General features: G+C 56.8%; 1 protein-coding gene across 2 annotated transcripts; it reads left to right on the top strand.

Moving 5' to 3' along the window:
- The first annotated feature begins 6,086 nt into the window (after positions 1-6,086).
- SH2B2 (SH2B adaptor protein 2) lies at positions 6,087-21,387 on the top strand. 2 transcript variants are annotated; one of them, XM_042879920.1, is made up of 10 exons: positions 6,087-6,135; positions 6,743-6,853; positions 11,174-12,052; positions 13,641-13,742; positions 16,351-16,442; positions 17,767-17,861; positions 18,026-18,205; positions 18,314-18,507; positions 18,602-18,773; positions 19,310-21,387. In XM_042879920.1, exons 3-10 carry the CDS (start codon positions 11,201-11,203, stop codon positions 19,615-19,617), a joined length of 1,995 nt encoding a protein of 664 aa, XP_042735854.1. In that variant the 5' UTR covers positions 6,087-6,135; positions 6,743-6,853; positions 11,174-11,200; the 3' UTR covers positions 19,618-21,387. The 2 variants fall into 2 exon arrangements, with proteins under 2 accessions (XP_042735854.1, XP_042735853.1); XM_042879919.1 differs by having other exon boundaries at positions 18,026-18,507.
- The last annotated feature ends 377 nt before the right edge of the window (positions 21,388-21,764 follow it).

Genomic DNA, 21,764 nt, shown 5'->3' on the forward strand with positions numbered 1-21,764 from the left:
GCAGCCACAGAATGCTGAAATGTCTCACAACGAGGGCAAAGTTGTCATTTGCATGAAAACCAAGCAAATGCCAGCATGAATATGGATCGGGTGGTGTGCCAGCGCCACGGAGAATTAATGAGAGGCATTTACAAAAAAACTGACTTACGGGAGTTACTCCCTGGGAATATTTAAGAACATAATCTTGTTTGTTACAGCAGCCTCCGCCGTGGCCCTGAATAGCAAAGATGATTTCAGCACAGGGTTGGTTGGATGGGAGATCTGTGGGTTTTAATGCCACCCTCAGAAATCCCACGTGGTGTTTTGGGGAATTTGCTTCTGTCCATGATGAATCCCCAGCTTTCACAGCAGGAATACAAAGTGGCAGTGTAGGATCTGTTCTCCATAAGCTGCTTTTCTGGGCTGTGGTTGCTCCCAAGCTTGGCTCTTTCCAAGGGATGGACACCCAATTCCATCCTCCCTCAGCCAATGTCAATGGCCAACGGTCTCCTAAAGGGCTGCCATCTCCCAGGGGGATCAGCCCTGTGGTTCACAGCCTCGAGCTCACCAAAATTCCGAGCCGCTCACCCTAGGCATTGAATCCCTAGCACATCAAAATGGGATTCAATCTCTGCTCTTGCTGCAGGGGCGGCTCATCCTATCCAACAAGACCGCTCGCACTGTCGCGTTTTTCTACACGCTGCTCTTGCACTGCCTTGTCTTCCTGGTAAGTGTGGTGGGAGCAAAGCACGGCCATGTGGAGCAGTGCTGGGGCTGCCCAAAATCCTGTACCTCACATGCTTGCTGGGGGCTGAGTTATCATTTCAAGAGAAAAAAAAAAAAAAAAGAAATCTCAACATCAATAATTAAAGGATGAAACGAGATGAAAGACAAGTCAGAACAATATTTCTACTTGATCATCTCAAAGTAAATCCAACCTTGTGTTGTTTTGGTGAGGGAAGGAGCATAGAAAATAAAAAGTTAAGTGTCATTAAAGTTTAAAGCTCTAACCTAAAAAAATAATCATGAATATTGCATGGTTGGGATGATATGGCCTCACCTAGAAACAAAAGGGCTTAGAGACCGAGCCCAGCACTGCCTGGGAGCGGGCAAAGCTGCTGCTCCTGCAGCACTGCTGGGGATGGGAATGTGGTGGGATGCTGTGGGGAGGAGGGATGTCATGTCATGGTGAGGAAGGGATGTTTCACATGGGTGGGATATTATGAGAGGTCATGATGGGGTTGGGATGTCATGGCAGGGATGTCATGATGGGGTTGGGATGTCATGGCAGGGATGTCATGATGGGGTTGGGATGTCATGGCAGGGATGTCACAGTGGGGCTGGGATGTCATCATAAGGGATGGGGTGTCCTGATGGATTGGAATATCGTGCTGAGTTGGAATGTCATGATAGGGATGGGATGTCGCAGAATGTTATGGCGGGGACGGGATGTCGTGGTAGGGATGGGACGCCGCAGTGGGGGCACATGAGGGAGAGGCCTGCACACAGGCCCACCCCAATTGCATTCCTTATTTTGCAGGTTCTCTACAAAACTGCCTGGAGTGAGAGCGTGGGCAGAGACTGCGCTGCGTTCTGCGCCAAGAAGTGGGTGTGAGCAGGGCTGGGTGGGCCGGGGTGGCAACGGGGGGCTGAGCAGAGCCGGGTGCTGCAAGCGAGGCTGGGGGTTGGGTTGGGAAAGCAGCAGAAGACGGAGTGAAGGCAAGGTGGGATCTCTTGGCTCCCCCCATGTCTGGAGGAACGCCCTAACCCGGCCCTTTCCCCAGGTTCGCCGACCACCTGCACAAGTTCCACGAGAATGGAGATGGAGGTGACATGTGGCAATGACAGCCTGCCTGCGCCGCTCCTCCCGCTGCAGGATCCGGCCCTTCGCTATCGCTTCGCTTTCTGCTTCGTTGGATGGGGGCAACGCTGCACCTTCAGCCCCTGTTGGGAACCAGTAGCCCCAGTGCGGGGTAAGACCGACCCACGGCACTTTGAGGATGGGTACAGTAAGCATGGAGCCGGGGCCATGGGATGCTCAGCACCACGTGAGGGCAGGGTGTTAGGGCTGCTCCCCTGTGAGCCCGTTGGCTTTAGGTGATGATATTTGCTCTCTGCTGCTGGGAAATGTGATCCAGGGAGGGGTGGGCTGCTCGCTGGGGCTTTGCTGGGACAGTTCTATTGGCTTTTTTTAGATGTTACGTAGAGTGGCTTGGAACCTCTGCTGCTATTCACACTTGTACTCTTCGTAAATCATTCTGAATAATGTAGAGTTCTGCAGGATGAGTGATTAAATAAACAGCTATGCATTGAGTGAATTGTTTGGGGTTTTCTTTCCGGGATGTTTTGCTCAGATGCGTGGTTGGATGAGATGATCTCGGTGGTGATTTCCCCATCTCAATGATCCTAGGAGTCTGCCACGCTGGATGCAGGGATGGCAGAACCCCCATCCCTACAGCAAGAGGACGGTGCAGGGCTGACCAGGATTTCCCTCATCCTTTTCCCTTCCCTTTCCATCCCAAACACAGCCTCAGCCCCACTTCTGCTCACACCCATGCCCATCCCCATCCCTGAGCAGTGAGCGGCTGTGGCCCATCCCCATCCCCACTGAGCAGCTGATAGACATCCTTACGCTGAGGAGAAGAGTGGCAGTTTTTATCCTTTTTGTCCTATTTTGTCCTATTTTTTTTGCAGGGTTGCCAGGACCCCTTCCTCAGACATCGCCGTCCTTCAGTGCTGCAGCTGCTGGGGGAGATGGGAGCTTGTTGCTAATTTACTCTGAAAGCCGCTTTGATCCCAGTGCAGCACAAGAGAGAAGGATTTCGGCAGCCCCCTGCTCTCCCTCGCTGCTTTAAATTTGATTATGGGAAACAGTCTTAATTAGTATCGACAGCCATTCAGGGAAATAATTAAAGGAAAACCCGTGCTTTCTGTATCCCTCTAACCTGCACATTGCTCACGCAGACCCTGGTTGCATTTTGGGGGCCACGGCGGGGGCGCAGCTCTTCTCTTGCTGTCACCACAGCAGTGCTGGGTCTCCATAGCCACGAGGCAGCGCCGTGTCCGTGCTCTGCAAATGGAGCGCTGCAATCGATCGCGCTCAGCAGCGCCGGCTGCACACAGCGCAGACACCCACAGCCAGCAGCACCCGCTGCCCCGTGGCACTGCAGCTGGAAATATAGGAACTGAACCCAAAGGGTTAACCTTGGGTGCAGCCCGGCCCTGGGGATCGATAGGTGGTTCTGTTATATGTGGTTATTTTTGGTGGCAGTGCAATGTAACCTCGCAGGGAGCACGGCCTCTGCTGCTGCCCATCCCATGTTGCACCCACCCAGCACCCCAGATGTCCCAGCACCCCAATATCGGAGCACCCGTACCCCAAGAGAGCCCCCAGCCCATGCACACAGGGATTGATTGACCCGCAGAGTTGGAGCGAGCAGAACCAGAGGTGGCAGTGGGGATTGTCACTCACCCAATGGCAGCTGGGCCCAGAGGTGGGGTGACAACATCCCGGCCCCCGCAAACCCCCCAGCATCGCTGACAGAGCTTCCATTGCATGGAGCTCGGTGTCTTGTTCCCACTGCACAGTGCATTGCTTTGTTCCCCCATGTGCCCACTGCGTGGAGTTTTCTCCCTATTGCATTAAGGTTTTCCCCACTGTGTGGTGCGTTGGCACTTTGTTCCCATGGAGTGGAACTTTGTCCCTGTTGCACTGGGGTCTCGTCCCCACCGTGCAGTGCACTGATGCTTTGTCCCTATTATGTGAAGCTTTGTCTTCATGCACGGAGCTTTCTCCCCCTTGCAAGGAGCTTTGCCCCTATTGCATTCATGTTTTGTCCTCTGTGTGATGCACTGGTGCTTCGTCCCCATTGAGAGGAGCTTTGTCCCCACTGCATAGAAATTGATCCTTAATGCTTTGCATTCGTGCTTTGCCCCCACTGCATGGTGCTTTGTCTCCATTGCACGGAGCTCTGTCCCCATTGCACAGATGCCACCCCCAAGAATTCATCCTGGGGGCAGCAATACCCAAGGTCAACGTGCTGCTGGGGGGCACACAGAGCAGCAGCCCCACATCCTTGCAGAGCAGCTGGGATCTGGGGCTTTTCGGGTGCTGGTCGCTATGGAAACCCTTCTGCAAGCGCCGGTCCTTGCGAGCTCTGTCTGTGCTGCTGTAGGAGCGATGCTGCGAGGTGACACGAGGGGATGGGGCTCTGCAGGTCCCCATGCATGGGGGGGTCATGGGGTGCACCCTTGGCGGTCTTTTAGGGGAAGAAGGGCAACAGTGGTTTCGTACTGCCCTTTGGGTGGCCAGGAGCAGCTCCAGGAGGGCCCCAGTGGGGTTTCCCTGCAGTTCCCCATCGCTGTGGGCTTTGGGGTTTCACAGCTGTCTCCAGGTCTCTTCCCTCTCCCCCTTTCACACCAGTGACCCCCCCACCCACCCTATGGTCCATTTCAGCCCATTCCCAGACCTGCAGCGGTGACCAACAGCTCCTCCTATCCAGGGATTTGGCCATACCCAACCCACAGGGTCCAAGAGGCTGATGGCACACACCACTTTCTGGCCATGCAGTGCCCCAGAGAACCCTATAGGGCTGCCCCATAGCCCCAACAGGCCGGAGGTGCTCTGTAGGACCGCTGAGCAAAGCCCAGTTGGCAAACCCCAGGCTGGAGGAAAACCCTTTGCCCCACAGTTCATGTGGATGAGGCACAGCCCCGGTCCCACAGCCGCCCTGGTTCCATGTCCCCTGCACATCCCAAAGCTCTCCAAAAATCCCGCCGAGTGACGCCCTGTAAGGTAAAAGGACGGCAAGGAAGCACAATAAATAACAACAATAACACTAACAAACCTTCCCCTCTCTGCCCCTTACATAACCAGCATTGCCTTAATCCTACAGGTGCTTTGCAGAACTAAAAAGGATTTGTTCCTCCCGCAAATCCCCGTTGCATTTTTTGGTGAGTCATCCTGATCCGCCTGCCAGGGAGGCCCCCTCCGTAATGTGACCCTGCAGTAAATCGCTTAAAGCTCCCCCGGCTCCGGTCCCCCTGCAGCGAGAGGAGGATTATGGCCGTGTCCTGACCCCCTTGGCAGGGACGGCGATGGCCCTATAAATATGTCAGCGGGACAGCGAGGCAAGCTCCGACCCACAGACCTTGACACCTTGACCTGGGGCTGATACTGCTGCATGGCAAAGCCTGGGGCTGGGTGCGCTCCCGGGGGGCTGCTGGTCCCCAGCCCCCTCCCCTAAGCAGTGGGAAAATGAGTTTTAGGGTCACATGGGAAGCATGGAGGTGCTGTCCCTCGGGGTGATGCTGGAGGAGGAAATGGGGTACAGGATGCAGGGTGTCATGTGAAATATAGGGTGGGATATGGAATGGGGGTGTGTGGAGGAGGCAGGGAGCCTTATATGATGGGAGTGCAGGGTGGGATGGAATGCTTTGGGGTTTGGGATGCTGTGCAGGGTGTGGGGTGCCACGAGAGCTGCAGGGTGGGATGTGGAATGTGGGGCTGCTGTGGAATGCAGGGTACTGTGCGCAATGCCATGAGGGATGCAGGATGAGATATGGAATCATAGGATCACAGAATTGGGGAATATGGGGTGCCTGCAGGAGTGGGGGCTGTGCATTCGGTAGGGTACCCTGTGTGGCATGTGGGATATATGGTGCTCTGTGGGATTTGGGGTACCCTGCAGGATGTGAGGTGCATTTGGGATGCAGGGTGCAGCGTGGGATACGGGGTGCCATGTGGGAGATGAGGCTTTGTGAGATGGGAGATGGGGATGCGGGATGACCCTGCGGGATGCAATGGGATTTGGGGTATCCTGAAGGGGTGAGATGTTGTGAGGGATATGGGGGGCCGGGCAGGATGCGGGGAGTCATGTGGGGTAACCCTGCGGCATGTGGGATGCTCTGTAGGGTACGAGGTGCCATGCGGGATGTGCCCTATGGAACTGCGGGACACGGGGTGCCCTGGGGGACGCCGTCTGACCCGGGGGCGGCACGGCACGGCAGAGCACAGCGCGGAGCAGCGCCGGGCGGGGCCCTTTAAAGCGGGGGGAGGAGCGGGGGGCGGTGGCGGGGCCGGGCTGTGCGGCGGGCAGCCTTGGCCCCGGCGGAGCCGCACCGAGCGCCGGGCCGAGCAGGGCCGTGCCGGGCCGGGTGAGCGCATCCTCCGGTACCGGAGCGCGGCTGCGTGCGGCGGTGCTGGGGGAGGTGGGGGCGGTACCGGTTTCCCGGCTATCCCCCCCCCCCATCGCAGCGTTGCGGAGCGCACCCCCGCGTTTCGATGCGGGGGTGGGGGGGGGCCCCCCCTCCCCCCCCCCCGGGGGGGGGGGGGGGGTGGGGGGGGGTGGGGGGGGGGGGGGGGGGCGCGGACACAACGCGGCTTTGCGCGCGCGCGGCCCTTTAGAGGCGAGCTTTGATTTTTTTCTATTTTTTTTTATTTACCTACGGCTTTATTTGTTTATTTCCATTATTTGCATGAGGTTCGCACGCCTCCCGCGCGGCTCTCGGCGTGGGGGGGGGGGGGGGCGCCTTCCCCTCCCAGCTCCGGGTGCACAGCAGCTCCGCTCCCTACCCCCTTTATCCCCCCTCCCTCCCGGGGTCTCCCCCCCGGCGCTGCCGCATTCCCCGCAGCGCTGTGCGGCCTTTGGGACCGCTGCTCGGGGCTGTGGGGCTCCGCGGTGCCCCGCGGGTGAGATCCGCCGCGATGCGAAGCGCCGCTCTCGCTCCGGTGGGGCTGAGCGCGTCCAACTTTGCCCTCCAGGTCCCTCCTAGAGCCGTGTTCGGCCGTACGGATCCGTCGCTTTGAGCCATGCACCTGCGCGGGTGGAAGCGCGCTGCCCCGGGGACACGCTGAGCTGCGCCGGGAGTGGAGGTAACCGCGGGGCTGCGCTGCGCTCGGGGCTGCAGCCGGGATGGAGCACAGACGGCCCTCGCGTGCCGGCGCTGTGATGGTGCTGGGCTTTGTACGGCTCTGCTCCCTGCTCGGCACCGAGGGGGTCTCGCGATGGTCGGGCTGAATGGTCACAGTGGTCGCGGCCAACCTTCGTGGTTCTCACCCAACTGCTCTCATTCCTCCTCGGAGACACGTTGGTGTCTGCACACTGCGGGTGCTGCAGCCCTTCCTCCTCCTCTTCCTCTTCCCCAGGGTGGGCTGACAAATGCAGAATCAGAAACCCAGTGGTGGCCGCACATCTGCTGCCTTCGTGCATCTTGGGGTGCCCCGTTCTTCCTCAGTCCAAATCCCCCCCACTGCGACAGAGCTGTCATCCCACACCTGATGGTGTTATTTTTATTTTTTTTCGAGGGGGGAAAGCCCTGAGCACTCACAGCACCTGCTGTTGGGTGCACAGTCTGTGGATGTTTGGCATTCCCCAGCGCCGCGCTTCCGAGCTGGGGGCGAGCAGAGCAGCAAAGGTTCCATCTTCCCCGTGGCAGCTGCAGGGTGTCCTGGTGGTGTTCTGTGCACCTGGCAGTGGAGTATTGCTGTGGGGGGAGCATCCGCAGATAGAGCCCCCCATGCTGTACCCAGCACAGCAAAGGGGGAGTGAGATATGTGGGACCTCCGGGCATCGCCTGTTCAAGGGACGTGGAGCTCAGAGGGGTTCTATGGAGCTGTTGTGCTGCATTGAGTGCCGGGCTGTGAGCGTTGTGGTGTAGGGCAGAGCCCCGCTTCCCCATCTGGGTGCCATCGGATGCTGTCGGCGCACGCGCCTGAGAGACAACGCATACAGACCTGTGTAACTTTATCCCGTGTTCATTATGAGCCGTAATTGAAAAACAATCTTGGGGTTTTCCTTCCCATCCCCTAAGGGATGGAGATCCCAGCTGAGAGCTGGGAAAAGCTGTGCCGTGCCACGCTGTGCCCCAAACCAACTCCTCTGAGCCCTCTATGGCCCTATAGGGTGAGTGCTTAAGGCACAGCACTCAGAGGCGCCCAGCGTGGGCTCTGTTGGAGTGGGAAGTTGAGAGGAGGAGAGATTTGTTGTGGGCCGAGAGGCGGAAGGAAGCTGAGGCTTAGCGAGGGAAACGTGAGCTCGCCGGGCTGGGATGGGGCTCTGCCACCACTCTGCTATTGTGGGGGTAAAAATAGCAGCAGGGTGGATCACAGCGTGCAGTGACACTCCTGGAGCCGGGCAGGTGAACAGCACCCGTTGGGACAGCAGAACAGTGTCCTGCTGCACCAAAAGCACCCTTATTTCCCCAAGAAGGTGCCCTGGCAGGCATTCTGTTATTGCTGTTACGGCTTTCTGTCCCTCTGACCACACACAGAGCCGGTCTGGGGCCCTGGCGGCGGCACAAAGGCCACCAGGAGGAGGTGGCTGGGTCTCCATCTCCCATCCCTATGGGCCGCATAGCAAACATGAAGGCAGTGCATTGGGCACGATGCTCGCCGTGCCCCCGGCGCGGTCCCCATCCTGTTTTTAGCCTCTTTGGCAGCGCCCCGGGGCCTTGCGCTCTGCTCACCGTGCCAGCAGCGGCACCAAGGACCGCGCGGTGTCACATTGCTGCAGCGCCCGCTCGTGACCCAGGGATCTCCCGGCGCGGACACGTGGGGACGGCTGAGGTCAGCCCCTGTGCTGGGGGTGAGCAGGTGCCCGGCTTTCCTTTGAGTGGCATCGATGTTGCTGGAAGCTGAGCAGCGGGACCTCCTCCTTGCACACCCCTGACCCCAGCGCTCCCTGCAGGATGGCCGCGGGTCCCTGCGGTGCCGTACCCTAGGAAGGTTGCGTGCCATTCTGCCTGACTTTCCTCCCCTGGCCACGCTGTGTGGGGCGGAAAGGAAACATCTCTTTATTAGGGTTGTTTCCTTAAATAAAGCCCTTGGAGCAAGTGCTGGCCTGGCTGCTCCGCTGTCCCGTGGCCGGCACTGCGTTATTAACACCTCATTAGCTGTTAGTTCCTCCCTACTCCTCTGGTTCAGCAAATCCCAGCGGCTTTGTCCTGACTCCCACCTCACCGGAGACCTGTTGTTTTTTGTTGTTGTTTTGGTTTTTTTCCGTGGTCCTTTGCACTTCTGCTGACGGCCGAAATTTCATTTCTTCTTTTGGAGGTCAGAAGCTCTCTTCACCTCTCTTCTCCTCCTCCTGCTGTGTGCCGACTCTTACGGCGCTGCACGGGGCGCATCCCTGCGGCTTATCGGCAGCGCTTGGCATGGCCTGGCTGCCAGCAGCTGGCTCACACTGCAACCTGGGCTTCCACTTGGCCGCTCCCCAGGAATCTTTTTATTTATTTATTTATTCATTCATTCATTCCCCTTCTAAAATCTTGACTTGCTTCCCCCCAAGTGACAGCAGCAGCGGGACGCGGCTCTGCCCCGGTGGCATTTGAGGTGCAGGTGGGTTAGAGGCAATGACAGCCCACGTCTTTGGCTGGGTGCCCCACGGTCCCTGAAGTCACTCTATGACCACGGGGGTTCAGGTTGGATATTAGGGACAATTTCTTCTCCCGTAGAGCAGTGATGCAGTAGCTGCACAGGGAGGTGGGGGAGTCCCCGTCCCTGGAGGTGTTTGTGAGCTGTGGAGATGTGGCACTGAGGGCTGCAGTCAGTGGGCACGGTGGGGTGGGGTGGGTTGGACTTGATGTCCTTAGTGGTCTTTTCCAACCTCAGTGGTGATTCCCATATTCCTATGTTCTGTCTGTGACCTCTGGCAGACCTCCCTTGCCAAGGGCTCTGCCTTATTCCATGGGAGCACATTACAGCACCTGGGCAGTGGGGCTAAGGGTGAATTGCCCGCAGTCTCCCAAAAGCCCCTGTGGATTTGCTGCTTGCTTTGCCTCCCAGCGCCCCGCCTGGGGATGCTGTCTGTGCCATGGAAGTTATTTTGAGAAGTGGGGCAGTGCTGTTGGCATGGAGGGGAGCGGAGGCACCGAGATGAAAGGTAAATCTGCAGAGATAATTGGGAGCTGCTTCCTGCAGGAATCAGGTAAAGGAGTGCCTGCCAGGGGGGGACATCTCTGCGGTGTTGGAGGGTGCCCCAAGCCCCCTGCTGCTCCCAAAGAGGGGTCCTGGACCTACTATGGGCAGGGGATGATGGGGAGCTGTGCACCCCACTGCCTCCTCCAGGCCTGCAAATCATTGCTCCTCTAGGCTCCATTTTTATAAATTGCCCTTTGAAATTCTGTCATCCCTGTGCAGATGAAAGCAAGATGCTGTGATGCCTCTGTGTGCGTGTCTCCATTGCGGCTGGGTGGCCCGGCTTTCTGTTTGGGGTTTATCATTTTTTGAAGTGCTTTGGGCTTTGTTGTTTGTTTTTTCCCCCTCTCTAATCTCTCTGGGTGTCACATCTTGGCAACCCCTCAGTTCTGGGCAGTCTCTCTCCTGCTCCATCCCTCCTGGGATCAATGGGGAGAAGCACAGCCCCCAGGGCAAAGCTGTCTTCCTGGTGATGCTGGCCATGCCCACTTGGATTGGCAGCAGGAGACCCTCTTTGTCTCCCCAAAATCCCTATTGGGCTGCTGTGTGCTCAGGGAGCTGCAGCCGTGTGCTGTAGTGCTGAAGGGCAGTAGCTGAGCCTTTAAATTCTGTGCCAGTGATGGATGGATGTGTGAGAATTGCATTTGCTGGCCTGGTAACAAACAGCTTTGCATTTTACGCTGCTTTCCTGCTGTCTCTTGGGGAAATTCAAAGACATCCCTAACTGCAAGGCCGGGGATTTCCCTGCTGTGTGAGTGGGGCAGAGAAGCACATGGGGAACTGCGAGGCAGTGAAAAAGCCAGGCTTCACACTCCCAACTCGTGTTGACAGTTTGGGCAGAGGTTGGTGACGTTGGGTGCTTCTCCCATGGCAACGTGGGTCTGGCCTTTACCTCTGCTCAGCTCCTGCTGGCTCCAGCTCTGCTTTCTTGGTTGATTTTTCCCTTTAACCCATGGACTTGTTGATCCCTGGGGCTTTCTGTTGAGGCTGTGGGGTCTAATGATGGTAATGGGCCTGGAGGTCCCTGGGCTGCTCCGGTCACACACTCCTCGGTGGTTTTATGAGAAATCAATGGCACTTTTGAATGGGTCATAATCATAAAATAAGTACGATTTATGGCTGCTGCCAGGGCCACGTTTGGTTCCAGTGCGGCAGAGGGAGAGGAAAGAGCACAAAACCACTTTCCCACAGCGTTTCCCCCTCTGTGCTGGGGCTGCAGACCCGCACCAGCTGCGGGGGGCCGTCGCGGCCATGCTGACGCTGTGCCCTTGCCCACAGCCCGCCGCCAGGTGGAATGGGGCAGCCATGAACGGCGATGCCCTGTGCCAGGAGCCCTCCTCCCCGCTCCCTGACTGGCGTGAGTTCTGCGAGCTGCACGCCCAGGCGGCCGCCGTCGACTTCGCCCAGAAGTTCTGCCAGTTCCTGAAGGAGAACCCGCACTACGACACGCCGGGCGCCGAGGCTTCCTTCTCCCATCACTTCGCCGCCAACTTCTTGGATATCTTCAGCGTGGAGGTCAGCCGGGTGTTCGTCTCCGACTCGCCCACCAAGTACAACATCGTGCCCTTCGTGGGGCTGCAGAACTGCCACGTGCCCTACGGGCGGGAGGTGGCCCAGCGGAAGGAGGAGACGTCCACCGAGTCCTTGGACAGCATGGAGGCCCCGCTGGGTGCCGGCCGCTATCTCAGCCCGGTGCAGCAGGCGCAGGCCCGCAAAGTGTCCTCCTATGGCCAGTCCCGCAGCTCGGAGGATGTCTCCGTGCACGCCTCCGCCAAGCCCAAGTTCAAAAAGGGCTTCTCCTTGAGGAACATGAGCTTGTGTGTGGTGGACGGCATGAAGGAGATGTGGCACCGAAGGTCTTCTCCCGAGCCGGGCGCCGAGGCGGCTCCAGGCACCAGGAGGACCGAGAGGGAGCCATGGGGCAAGGAGCCCGGTGACCCCCGGGAGAAGTGGACCCACAAGCTGCGTCTGTCCAAGGCACAGTCCTCCAAGGTGGAGCTGGTGGACATCCAGAGGGAGGGCACGCTGCGCTACATGGTGGCCGATGACACGAACTGTGTGGGGAGCTCACAGTGGCAGAAGTGCCGCCTCCTGCTGCGCAAGGCCGTGAAGGTGGAAGGGGAGAGATTCCTGCTCGAGTTCTACGTCCCTCCCAAGGTAAGGCCTGGCTGAGGTCCTTGGAAGTGTTGGGGTGAAGTTGAGGCAGCAGTTGTGCTTGGTGGGTTTGGGGAGGTGTGGTGCTGAGCGTTGAGACATGAATGCACACACAGTTGGGTCCCATCCACAGAAGCACCGGTTCTCATCCCCAGTGATCTTTGGAAAGGTGCTGAAGCCCAGCCTGCTGGCTCAGCCCAAGGCATTGGTAGTTGCAGAGAAGCTCACTGCCATGCTGGGATGCACAATGTCCTGAACACGAGGAGGTTTTGCTCTCCCCAACACTTTGCAGAGTGCTCCACATGCCACCAGGAGGTCCCACACTTGGACTCGGCACTCCTTATTTTCAAACTGATAATTCATTTAGAACAATCATAGAATCACTGAGGTTGGAAAAGACCTCTAAGATCACCCAGTCCAACCATCCACCTCCCACCAGCACTGCCCACATCCCTCAGTGCCACATCTCCACGGTTCTGGAACACCTCCAGGGATGGGGACTCCCCCACCTCCCTGCGCAGCTGTGCCACTGCATCACCACTCTTCAGGAGAAGATTTTCCTAATGTCCAACTGTCCTTGTGCTACCCAGCCCTCCCCTGTGCTTCGAGAGCCTCATCTGTGCTGTGTGTGCTCATCTTTGGCAGCCCTGGGGCAAATAGTAAGTGATTCCCTGGGGCCTTACTAGATGTGTTAGAATAGAAATCTCATGTTATTTAAATGCCATGGGAAGGAAAGCCTGCTGTAATCACAGCCCTCTGTCTTCAGTTTTCCTTTCCTTCTCCCCTCATCCCATCACGTCCCTGCTTAACTACTGCTTTAGTGGGAAGCAATGAGCCCAGGGATCCCTGACAGTTGTTTTGAGCGCCCAAAGGCTTAGAAAAAGGGGAAAATACACTTGCAGAGATGCCCCCGTGGCCATTAATAGCACTTCCCACGGGGTGCAGGAAGACTCCTCAGGAGCAGGCTGTTCCCTGCCCGCTGCTGAATGAGGAGTTTGGGTTTTGCCTTTCTCACCTTGTCTGGTGGAAACGCGGATGGAAGAACACAGCAGTGCTGGGCCCCACGTAGCACACGTGGAGGTGGTGCTGCGGATCGCAGAGGTGGAAATGAAACATCCCAGAGGGGAAAGGAACAGTTCCTGTTCTCATAGTTCAGCTTTTAGCTTTTTTCCCCTTTTTAAAAGAAAGGCAAAAAAGAAAAAAATAGGAACTGAACCTGTTGTTGGTAACCTGCAGCCCAGTGCTCATCACCAGCCCCGTCGGGATGCCAGTGCCGCAGCAAGGAGGCTTGGCAGACAAGCACATGAACTTCCCCATCTTCCACCAGGCCTTTTCTTCATTTAATTAAAAGAGCTCAGAGTTATCAGGCACATGAGGGAAATCAATGCTTTTTTTAATTTTTTTCTTTTATCTCCCCACCCCCCCGTAACAAGCGTGTGGGCTGAGCTGCTATCTTGCCTTGCTGAGAGCTGCGTTCCCCCCTGGGACAGTTTGATTCGACTGAGCGAAGACTTTTTATTATTTATTGATTGATTTGATTTATTTGTTTGTTTGTTCTCATTCTTTTTTCTTTTATTTCTTTTTTTTTCAGGCTTCCAAGCCCAAGGTGAGCATCCCACTGTCAGCCATCATCGAGGTGCGGACCACCATGCCTTTGGAGATGCCTGACAAGGACAACACCTTTGTGCTGAAGGTGAGGGTAGGGGCAGCGGTGGGCATCCAGCCCCACATCCAACCCCATTGCAGGGATGCTTTGGCCCCAGGGATATTTCCTTGCCCCAGCATTACTGATGCTGCTACTGCCCTGCCTTCCCATGCTGTGCTCTCCTTTGGGGCTCCCACAGTGACACAGCATCCACCTGATGCCAAGGTATATTGGGATTGAGGTGCAGTCATAGAATCATTAAGGTTGAGAAAGACCCCTCAGATCCCCAAGTCCATCCCCAGCCCACCCCCGCTGACAGTGTCCCTCAGTGCCACATCTGCACAGTTTGTGAACACCTCCAGAGATGGTGACTCCCCCGCCTCCCTGGTGTTTGCCTGGCTTTGCCATCGTGTTTTGCTTTACCCCATCACTACAAGAGTGCTGAAATGGGTATCCAGAGACAATTTGCAAGGGATGCGAGCAGAGAGACTGAATCCATCCCCAGCTAGAGACCCCAGAGAAATCATTCTCCTTACAACGCAATTAACTGAATGCTCCCTGCTGACAGGCAGCAGCCTTCTGTGGCAAATCCCAGGCTCAGGTGGCAGTGTTGGGAAGCACCATGGGGTGGGTGGCAGCAGGGATCTTCTCACTGTGCACTGCATGGCCCCAGCCGCAGAATCGTAGAATATCCCAAGTTGGAAGAGATCCATAAGAATCATCAAGTCCAGCTCTTACCACACATCTGAGAGCACTGTCCAAATGCTCTTTGAACTCCAGCAGCTCAGGGCTGTGCCCCCTGCCCTGGGGAGCCTGTTCCGTGCCCAACACCCTCTGGTGCAGAACCTTCTCCTAACCACCAGCCCGACCCTCCCCTGACACAGCTCCATGCTGTTCCCTCAGGCCCTGTTGATGTTGGTCCTCCCCACGTGCCTCAAAGTGAAGGCAGTGCAGCAGCCCGGAGTCAGCAGGAAGCATCGCTTCTCCTTGCATCGCTTCTCCTTTCCTCTTCCTCTTTCCTCAGCCCCAGCGCATCTTCTGGCTGTCTCCATGCCCAGAGGATGCCGCTGACTCACAGCAGCTCATGAGCTGCCCTAACCCTGCCGTGCTTTTTGCAGAAGCACTCTGCAGCCGTGGTTCCCCTGCTGGCGTCAGCGCCATGCCCTTGATGTAGAGCTGCCTGGGTCTTTTTCTTTCAAAGCTGATTTCTCAGCATCAGGGCATTCATTGGAGTTCTTGCATCATCCTCCAGCACGCTGCAGCGTGGTGTCATCTCTGAATTGATCAGGGATCCATCCTCTCCTCCTTCCTTCTGTCCTCGTCACTGCTGAATGTCAGCATGAGTGGGGCTGTGAGGGCTGTGAGCACAGAGCTCAGCATCTCCTCTGCTTTGGCCATTAACTATCAGTGTTTGCTCTTGGAATATGGCTCATCATTTCTTCTGATCATGGTTTCCAGATCCCTGTAAAATCTCAGCCCCCTTTTGCTGCTCTTCCTCCACTGCCTTGACTCCAGCACTGCTCCCACCTTCTCAGTAATTATCCCCTCCCTGTATACCCTCTAACCTGCTCCTGCCCCATTCTGCCTGCAGGGTTAAACGATTGCCATCGATCTCTTCTGTGAGGCACCAAGCACTGAGTCAACCCCAGGGACTCATTCAGCATCATCTGCTGCCCCTTTCCCGCTGTGCTCCCTCCCGCATTTCCCTTTCATGGTGTGTTTCTGACACCCTCGTGGCTCACTTTCTGCCCTGGGCCTCATTCCTGTTGCTTGTTGCTATCGCCCTTTGCAGAGGGCTGGCGCCCCCCTCGGTGCTGGGGCATGGATCAGAGTGGTGGGACAGGGGCTGGGGAGCAGCCCCTGCTGCCTTCTGCACTTGGGACTGATGCAGAGCCTTCACCCATGGGTGGGAAAGCCCCTGCCTCATGCAGAGGGACCACGCTGGACCCCATGATGCTCAGTCACCCAGCAATTAGCAGACGGTGCATTCTTGCCGCACATCAGACACCAAGCACACGCATTTTTTCCATTGCACAAGCAGTGCTTGCAAAATACCCGAGCCCTGCACATGCTCTGCTTGCTTTCATGCTGTGCATGAAGGAGCACTGTGCTCTCCCAAGCTGCAAACCGTTGGTTAAACAAAACGGGGCTCTGCTGCTCCCCTGCAGCTGGCGCATGGCAGGGGACCGGGTGCTGCTCGCCCCGGGCACTGCTCCCTGTTTATTTTCAGGACAGTGATTCAGTTGTATGCCATTAATTTAATTAGCAAGAAGGCTCTTGGCTGGCAATGCGATACCCTCCCAGAGTCAGGGCTCCTCCCAGCTCAGGGTCATGCAGGGGGTCTGGGAAGGATGGGGCAGCAGCATCTATCTCCTGGTGCCCACTGCTCCCCTCTTGCCATATGGTGTTTGCACCCTTCCCAGCCTCAGAGCAGCCCAGACCCTTTGGGTTCACAGTCTTTGAGCATCTCTGGGTCACCCCTTGCCATCCCTTTGCTGGGATGGAGACATCTCAGTGTCCTCCAAGCAAGAAGTTATTAGTGGCAGTACGGAGATGTGGAGGTGGCTGCTGTCCCACTGTGTTATGGGGTTGGCTTTGCCTGGTGGGGGGTGCAGGACTCTAAACATGACCTGACACTGTTGTGACTCACCTCCAGGTGGAGAACGGTGCCGAATACATCCTGGAGACCATTGACTCCCTGCAGAAACACTCGTGGGTGGCAGATATCCAGGACTGCATTGACCCTGGGTAAGGCTCATGGGCACGGCTGGGCTCCCCCTGCACACTGCACCCCCTTCTCCCCACTCGGTCAGGACATGACCTGGGCACGATTCAGACATGATGTTCTTGTTGAAAGGAAAATCGTCTTGTTCCAGCAAGTGAAAAGTTCCCCTGTACAGCCCAGAGAGAGTGGTGGGCTGGCTGCTGGTACTGGTAGGCAGCCCTCACAGACCACTGGCTTGGAACAGACCCCAGCTGATGCAATTTCTGCTGCCCGGCATATTGCAGAAAGTCCCTAATTCACTGGGGCAAAAATCTGGAGGCAGAGTCAGCAACTGCTGTGTGTCAGAGGTGCACCCTACAGAGCGTGCACTCAGTATCAGCCGTACCTCCCATCCTTTTATTTCCAGCCCAGTATCCGTGCCATAATGAAGGCTCTGCAGGCACACTCCCCCAGGGAGCTCCAGCACTGCCCTTCTTGCCATGGCTTCCAAAGGGAGCTTTTAGGAGTGAGAGCCCTGAACAAAGCTGGGATGGGAGCTTGGGGAGCTCCCTTCTGCCTCCTGTGCCCCCCTCCCCACATCAGCTTGTCCCCAAAGCTGCCTTTTGCTGGGGAAATTCAGCTGTGTGCTTCTTTAAATATATACAACCCCGTGCTGGCCTCCAGACACAGCCATAAAGCAAATAATAATGAACTCCACAGCAAATAATAATGAGCCGCTTCATACGCTGCCATGCGCGCTCTGTGCCAAGAATGAATTTTCATTCAGCTCCTGCACGCAGCGCTCAGTCCTCCTGCCAAGGAACCGAGCTGAAACCTCTGCGTAAGCACCCAGCAACGGGATTTCTGCAGAGCTCTGTCGGTTTTGGTTTCCTTCTACTCTTATTTATTTTTTTTTTCTTTTTCTTTTTCTTTTTTTAAAGTGGCTGCAGCTGAATGACTCCCAGTGGCTGATTCACTTACTGGCCACTAAATAATTCAGCAGCTCCCCCGTGAGCCCTTACGCTAACGCAGCCGCTTCCTGGCTGCTGGCACACACGTGGCTGCTGTTAAGCAAAAGAGCACCCGAATGCCACGGGTGGATAAAAATAGGCTGTGAGCAAGCTGGGAGCTTGCTCAACAATGGTGCTCAAGTACACGGGGCAGCCTGGGTGTGTGGTGCATTAGCTTCTCACCATGCCCCATCCCATGGCACTGAGTGCTGCGGGTTCTTTTGTGCTCTGGGAGGAAGGGCTGAGGCTGAGAAGCTGGGATTTGGTTGGGATGGTGGGGCTGGAGCAAAAGGAGTCTCTCCAGGGGGTGATGCCACGTGTGTAGTGTGTGACCCTCTGCTCTGTGCTCTCCCACCAGGGATAGCGGGGATGACATCGAGTTGGCATCCTGTGCTCAGGGAGCCTGCCTGCCGGGCCGGGCGTCCTCCTGCAGCTGCGAGTTCCTGGCTGATGGTGAGAAATCCCATGGGGGTCGGGAGGTGTCTGCTGCTGCCACCTCTGCTGTGTGTGGGGCAGCTCCTGTCAGGCAGCGTGGACTGGGAGCTTGGGTCCTCGTGCTAGCCCCCATCATGGAGACATGCCTGCTCTTGCTTGAGAGCATCAATGTTTCCTTCCAGATGCGCACAGGCTGCCGGATAGATGTGCCCTGCCCGGTGCTCACAGTGCCACCACCACTGCTATGCCCACACCCCATGGCCGGGGCAGGGACTCCGTGGGGGAACTGCTGGCCCACGTCCCACTGGAGAGCTTCTTGCAGACACTGGAGTCTGCACCCACAGCCAGCACGCACCTTGCAGGTAGGTTTGCTTGGGGGAATGTGGCATGTGGCCACATTGCCTCGTCGTTGGGGCTGGGAGAGGGCAGTGCCTACATGCTCCCTAAAACCCAGTGGTGCTTGCGGCCAGGAGAGGACAGCGAAGTGGACACAGAGATCAACCTCTCTGACTTCCCCTGGTTCCATGGGACACTGTCACGGATCAAGGCGGCTCAGCTGGTGCTGTTCGGCGGTGCCCGGAGCCACGGCCTGTTCGTCATCCGGCAGAGTGAGACACGGCCAGGGGAGTACGTGCTGACCTTCAACTTCCAGGGGAAAGCCAAGGTGGGTGACTTCCTGAGCCAACCTCGGGCAGCTGCGAGGCTGAGCGAGGTTGGGGCCTTCCACCTGCAGCTCACCTCCTGTCCTGTCCTCACAGCACCTCCGGCTGTCGCTGAACGAGAGCGGGCAGTGCCACGTGCAGCACCTCTGGTTCCAGAGCATCTTCGACATGCTGCGGCACTTCCACACACACCCCATCCCGCTGGAGTCAGGCGGCGCTGCGGACATCACGCTTCGGAGCTACGTGGTGGCCCAGAGCCTGCAGCCCGGTGGGTGCTGGGGCCGTGTTGGGTTTGGGGCTGGTGGGGAGGATTGGGGCTGGGATCGTAGAACCACAGAATCGTAGAACCATTCAGGTTGGAAAAGAGCTCTCAGATCCCCACGTCCAACACCAGCCCACCCCACCATGTCCTCAGTGCCACATCTCCATGGTTCTGGAACACCTCCAGGGATGGGGACTGCCCCACCTCCCTGGGCAGCTGTGCCACTGCATCACCACTCTTTCTGAGAGAAAACACCACCCAAAAATGAATGAGTCTCCTTAGGATCCTTGGCTCAGATAGGAGAGGGTTAGAGGTCTGCACAGCTCACTGGGGCATGGAGAAGGTAGGCAGGGAAGGTTGGGGTGCACAGGGTGAAGGATGGGGAGAACGGGCTTGGGAAGGCACCATCCCCCAGGCACCCTTAGAGGGGCTGAGCTCCCCATTCCATTAGCATCTGGACGGTGCTCTCAGACGTATGGTCTCATTTCTGAGTGGTGCCGTGGGTTCCTTCCAACTTGAGATATTCCATGATTCCCTTGCAGACACTGGCCCTCCGCCAGCCCTCGTGCCACAGCCGCCGCTCTGCCGCACCGACCCACCACCCCCACACTACTTCTGCAGCACGGCGCCCGCTGCCCCGCCAGTCCCACCACCCACTGAGGGGGTGGCTGTGCCCCCCGCCGTCCCCACGCCCTACCACCGCCTGGAGGGAGCCCTGGGCCCCCGCAGCCGCAGCGACAGCGCTGAGCGCCGGCCGGAGCCTGCTGCCACCGGCACTGAGGACTATCACGATGCTGACGGCGCCCGCAGTCGGACCCGGGCAGTGGAGAACCAATACTCCTTCTACTGAGCCCCTTAGGGGCGGGATGATGGGGGGACACGGGGCAACCGTGCCCATTGCTGCTGCACCAGCCTCACTGCCACCACCAGCACCGGGGCTAGGACATCCTCCTTGCTCCTGTGTGATGGCCCAGCTGGACCTGGCAGCACTGAGTGGGTGCGAGGTTGGAAGCATCAGTGCTGTTTTGAAGCTTGCGGCACCTTCCCTTTCCCTCCTGACCAAGTGTTCTCCCAGCACTGAGGTTTGGGCATTTTGGGATGGGGATGGAAGTGTCCCTGCAGAGCTGTCCTCGTAGGCACAGGTCTGTGTGCCTATAGGCATTGTGCCCCATGCTCAGCACAGCTCCATCCTTGTGCGTTTCTGGGGCACAAGTTTCCCATGCTCTGCCAGGAGAAGGCTTTTTGTCCAAAGCTTGATGCATCTCATTGGAGGAAGGTCTTTCCCTGCTTTCCTGCCCTTTCTCTTCCTTTGTCCTTTTTCTCCTTGTAGAGACTCCCTGAACGCCCCCTTTCTTCCTCTCCTTTGCTTCTGAAACCTTGAATTGCCTACAAAGGTATCAGCAATCTTCTCCCTCCTTTCCACAGCACTCATTGCCATCATTGAAGGCAAACTTTGGAAAACACAACACCAGCCCCACTCACATCAGCCCTTACTTGGGGTATCTCCAGGGGGTCAGACAGAGGCCAGGTGCAGGGCTGGAAGCAAAATTGCCACCACAGCACACCCCAGGAGTGCAAACACTACAGACCTTCAGTAGATGCTATTGAAGATTTTTATTTTATTTTATTTTCTTATAGAAATTGAAAAACCCAGAGAGAATGAAAGGAGTGTGGCTCCTGGTGGAACTGTGTGGCTGTGCAGGTGGAACACAGGGACTGGGTTGGGCTGACAGCATTGGGATTTCCCTTGCTCACGTGCCACCCTGCCCTCACCAGTGCCACGTGGCAGCACTGCTGCCTGCAGGGACCATGTGCTGTCTCTGCCTGTTAGCAGCATGGTGGCTTTTGAGCAGACCCCTGCAGCACATCTCCAGCATGAAAAGGAGCTCCCTCCTGCACTGCAGAGACCTGAGAGAGAGAGCACAGATGCTGGGGCCAGGCTGCTTGCTGGGATTGTGTTCTTCATGCAGGGTAAGAGTCAAGCCACAGCCAAGCTCGAACCCCAGTGAATTGCCTGAAGAGTTATTCTGGTGTCTGGTTTTGGTTTGGATCAGATTTTTTTTGTTAGGTGCCTTCTTTCCTGAGCTAGCAAAGTGTGTCCCAACTCTGGAGTCGCTTCTCATCCTTCCCACGGGCAGGGATGATCTTCTACATCAAGAAGACAGGCTGCAAGCCTGTCTTTGAGGCTTGTAGCTTCCTCCAGAGCTGAGAGCTGCCTTCTGGGCTGCTGAGGGCTGGGAGCTCCCACTGTTGCAAACACAAGCCCTCAATCCCTGCCCTGCCAGTGGCCACCTCCCTATGCAAAGGCTGGGGCGGTGGGAGTGGATATTTCTCCTTGCTCACGTAGGGAGAAGCTGGATGCTCTGTGTCGCTGGATTTAACACAAACTCCCTTTACATACACAGTGATTGAGTGGGGACCTCCAGATGTGGCACAGATGTCACTGCTCTTGTTCTCCCCACAGTCCCCAGGTGGCGGTGGATGGGAGCACTGCCTTGGAGAACTTCACATGTTGGCTGATTTGTCATCATCTGCGTCACGGGATAGGAGAGGGGTGGGGGGAGCAGCGATCTGCAAACAAACATGTTCATTTGTAAATAGGGAAGAGTCTGGAAGAGTTTACTGTTCTGTAGAATAAATTAATTTTATTTAAAAAAAAGGAAAAAAAGGGGACTTGTTAAACAAATGGAGAACTCAAGTTCCAGTTTTAAAATAAAACCACTTGCAAAAAGGACAGCACAAGAACATTGAGCATGGAGCTTTGCTGTGTAGAAAGAGAGAGGATGCTGTCATGCAGCGTGCGTACAGACCTCGCTGCTGGCCTGAGGCAGCTATGGTGAGGCACAGGCTGACCAGCAGAGTGGGTCTGGCACACTGAGGAGGGAGGAGGGGGCATTTTTTATCACGGTTGAGCAGAGGGAGGTTGAGGACACATCCAGCCTTCGCAGGGCTGGGTTTCCTCTCCTCTCAGTCTGTCATTTTCATTGTCTGGTGTGT

This window comes from Lagopus leucura, unplaced genomic scaffold (assembly GCF_019238085.1).
Source record: "Lagopus leucura isolate 7727_CA_CO unplaced genomic scaffold, USGS_WTPT01 Super-Scaffold_100024, whole genome shotgun sequence".
NCBI lineage: Eukaryota > Metazoa > Chordata > Aves > Galliformes > Phasianidae > Lagopus > Lagopus leucura.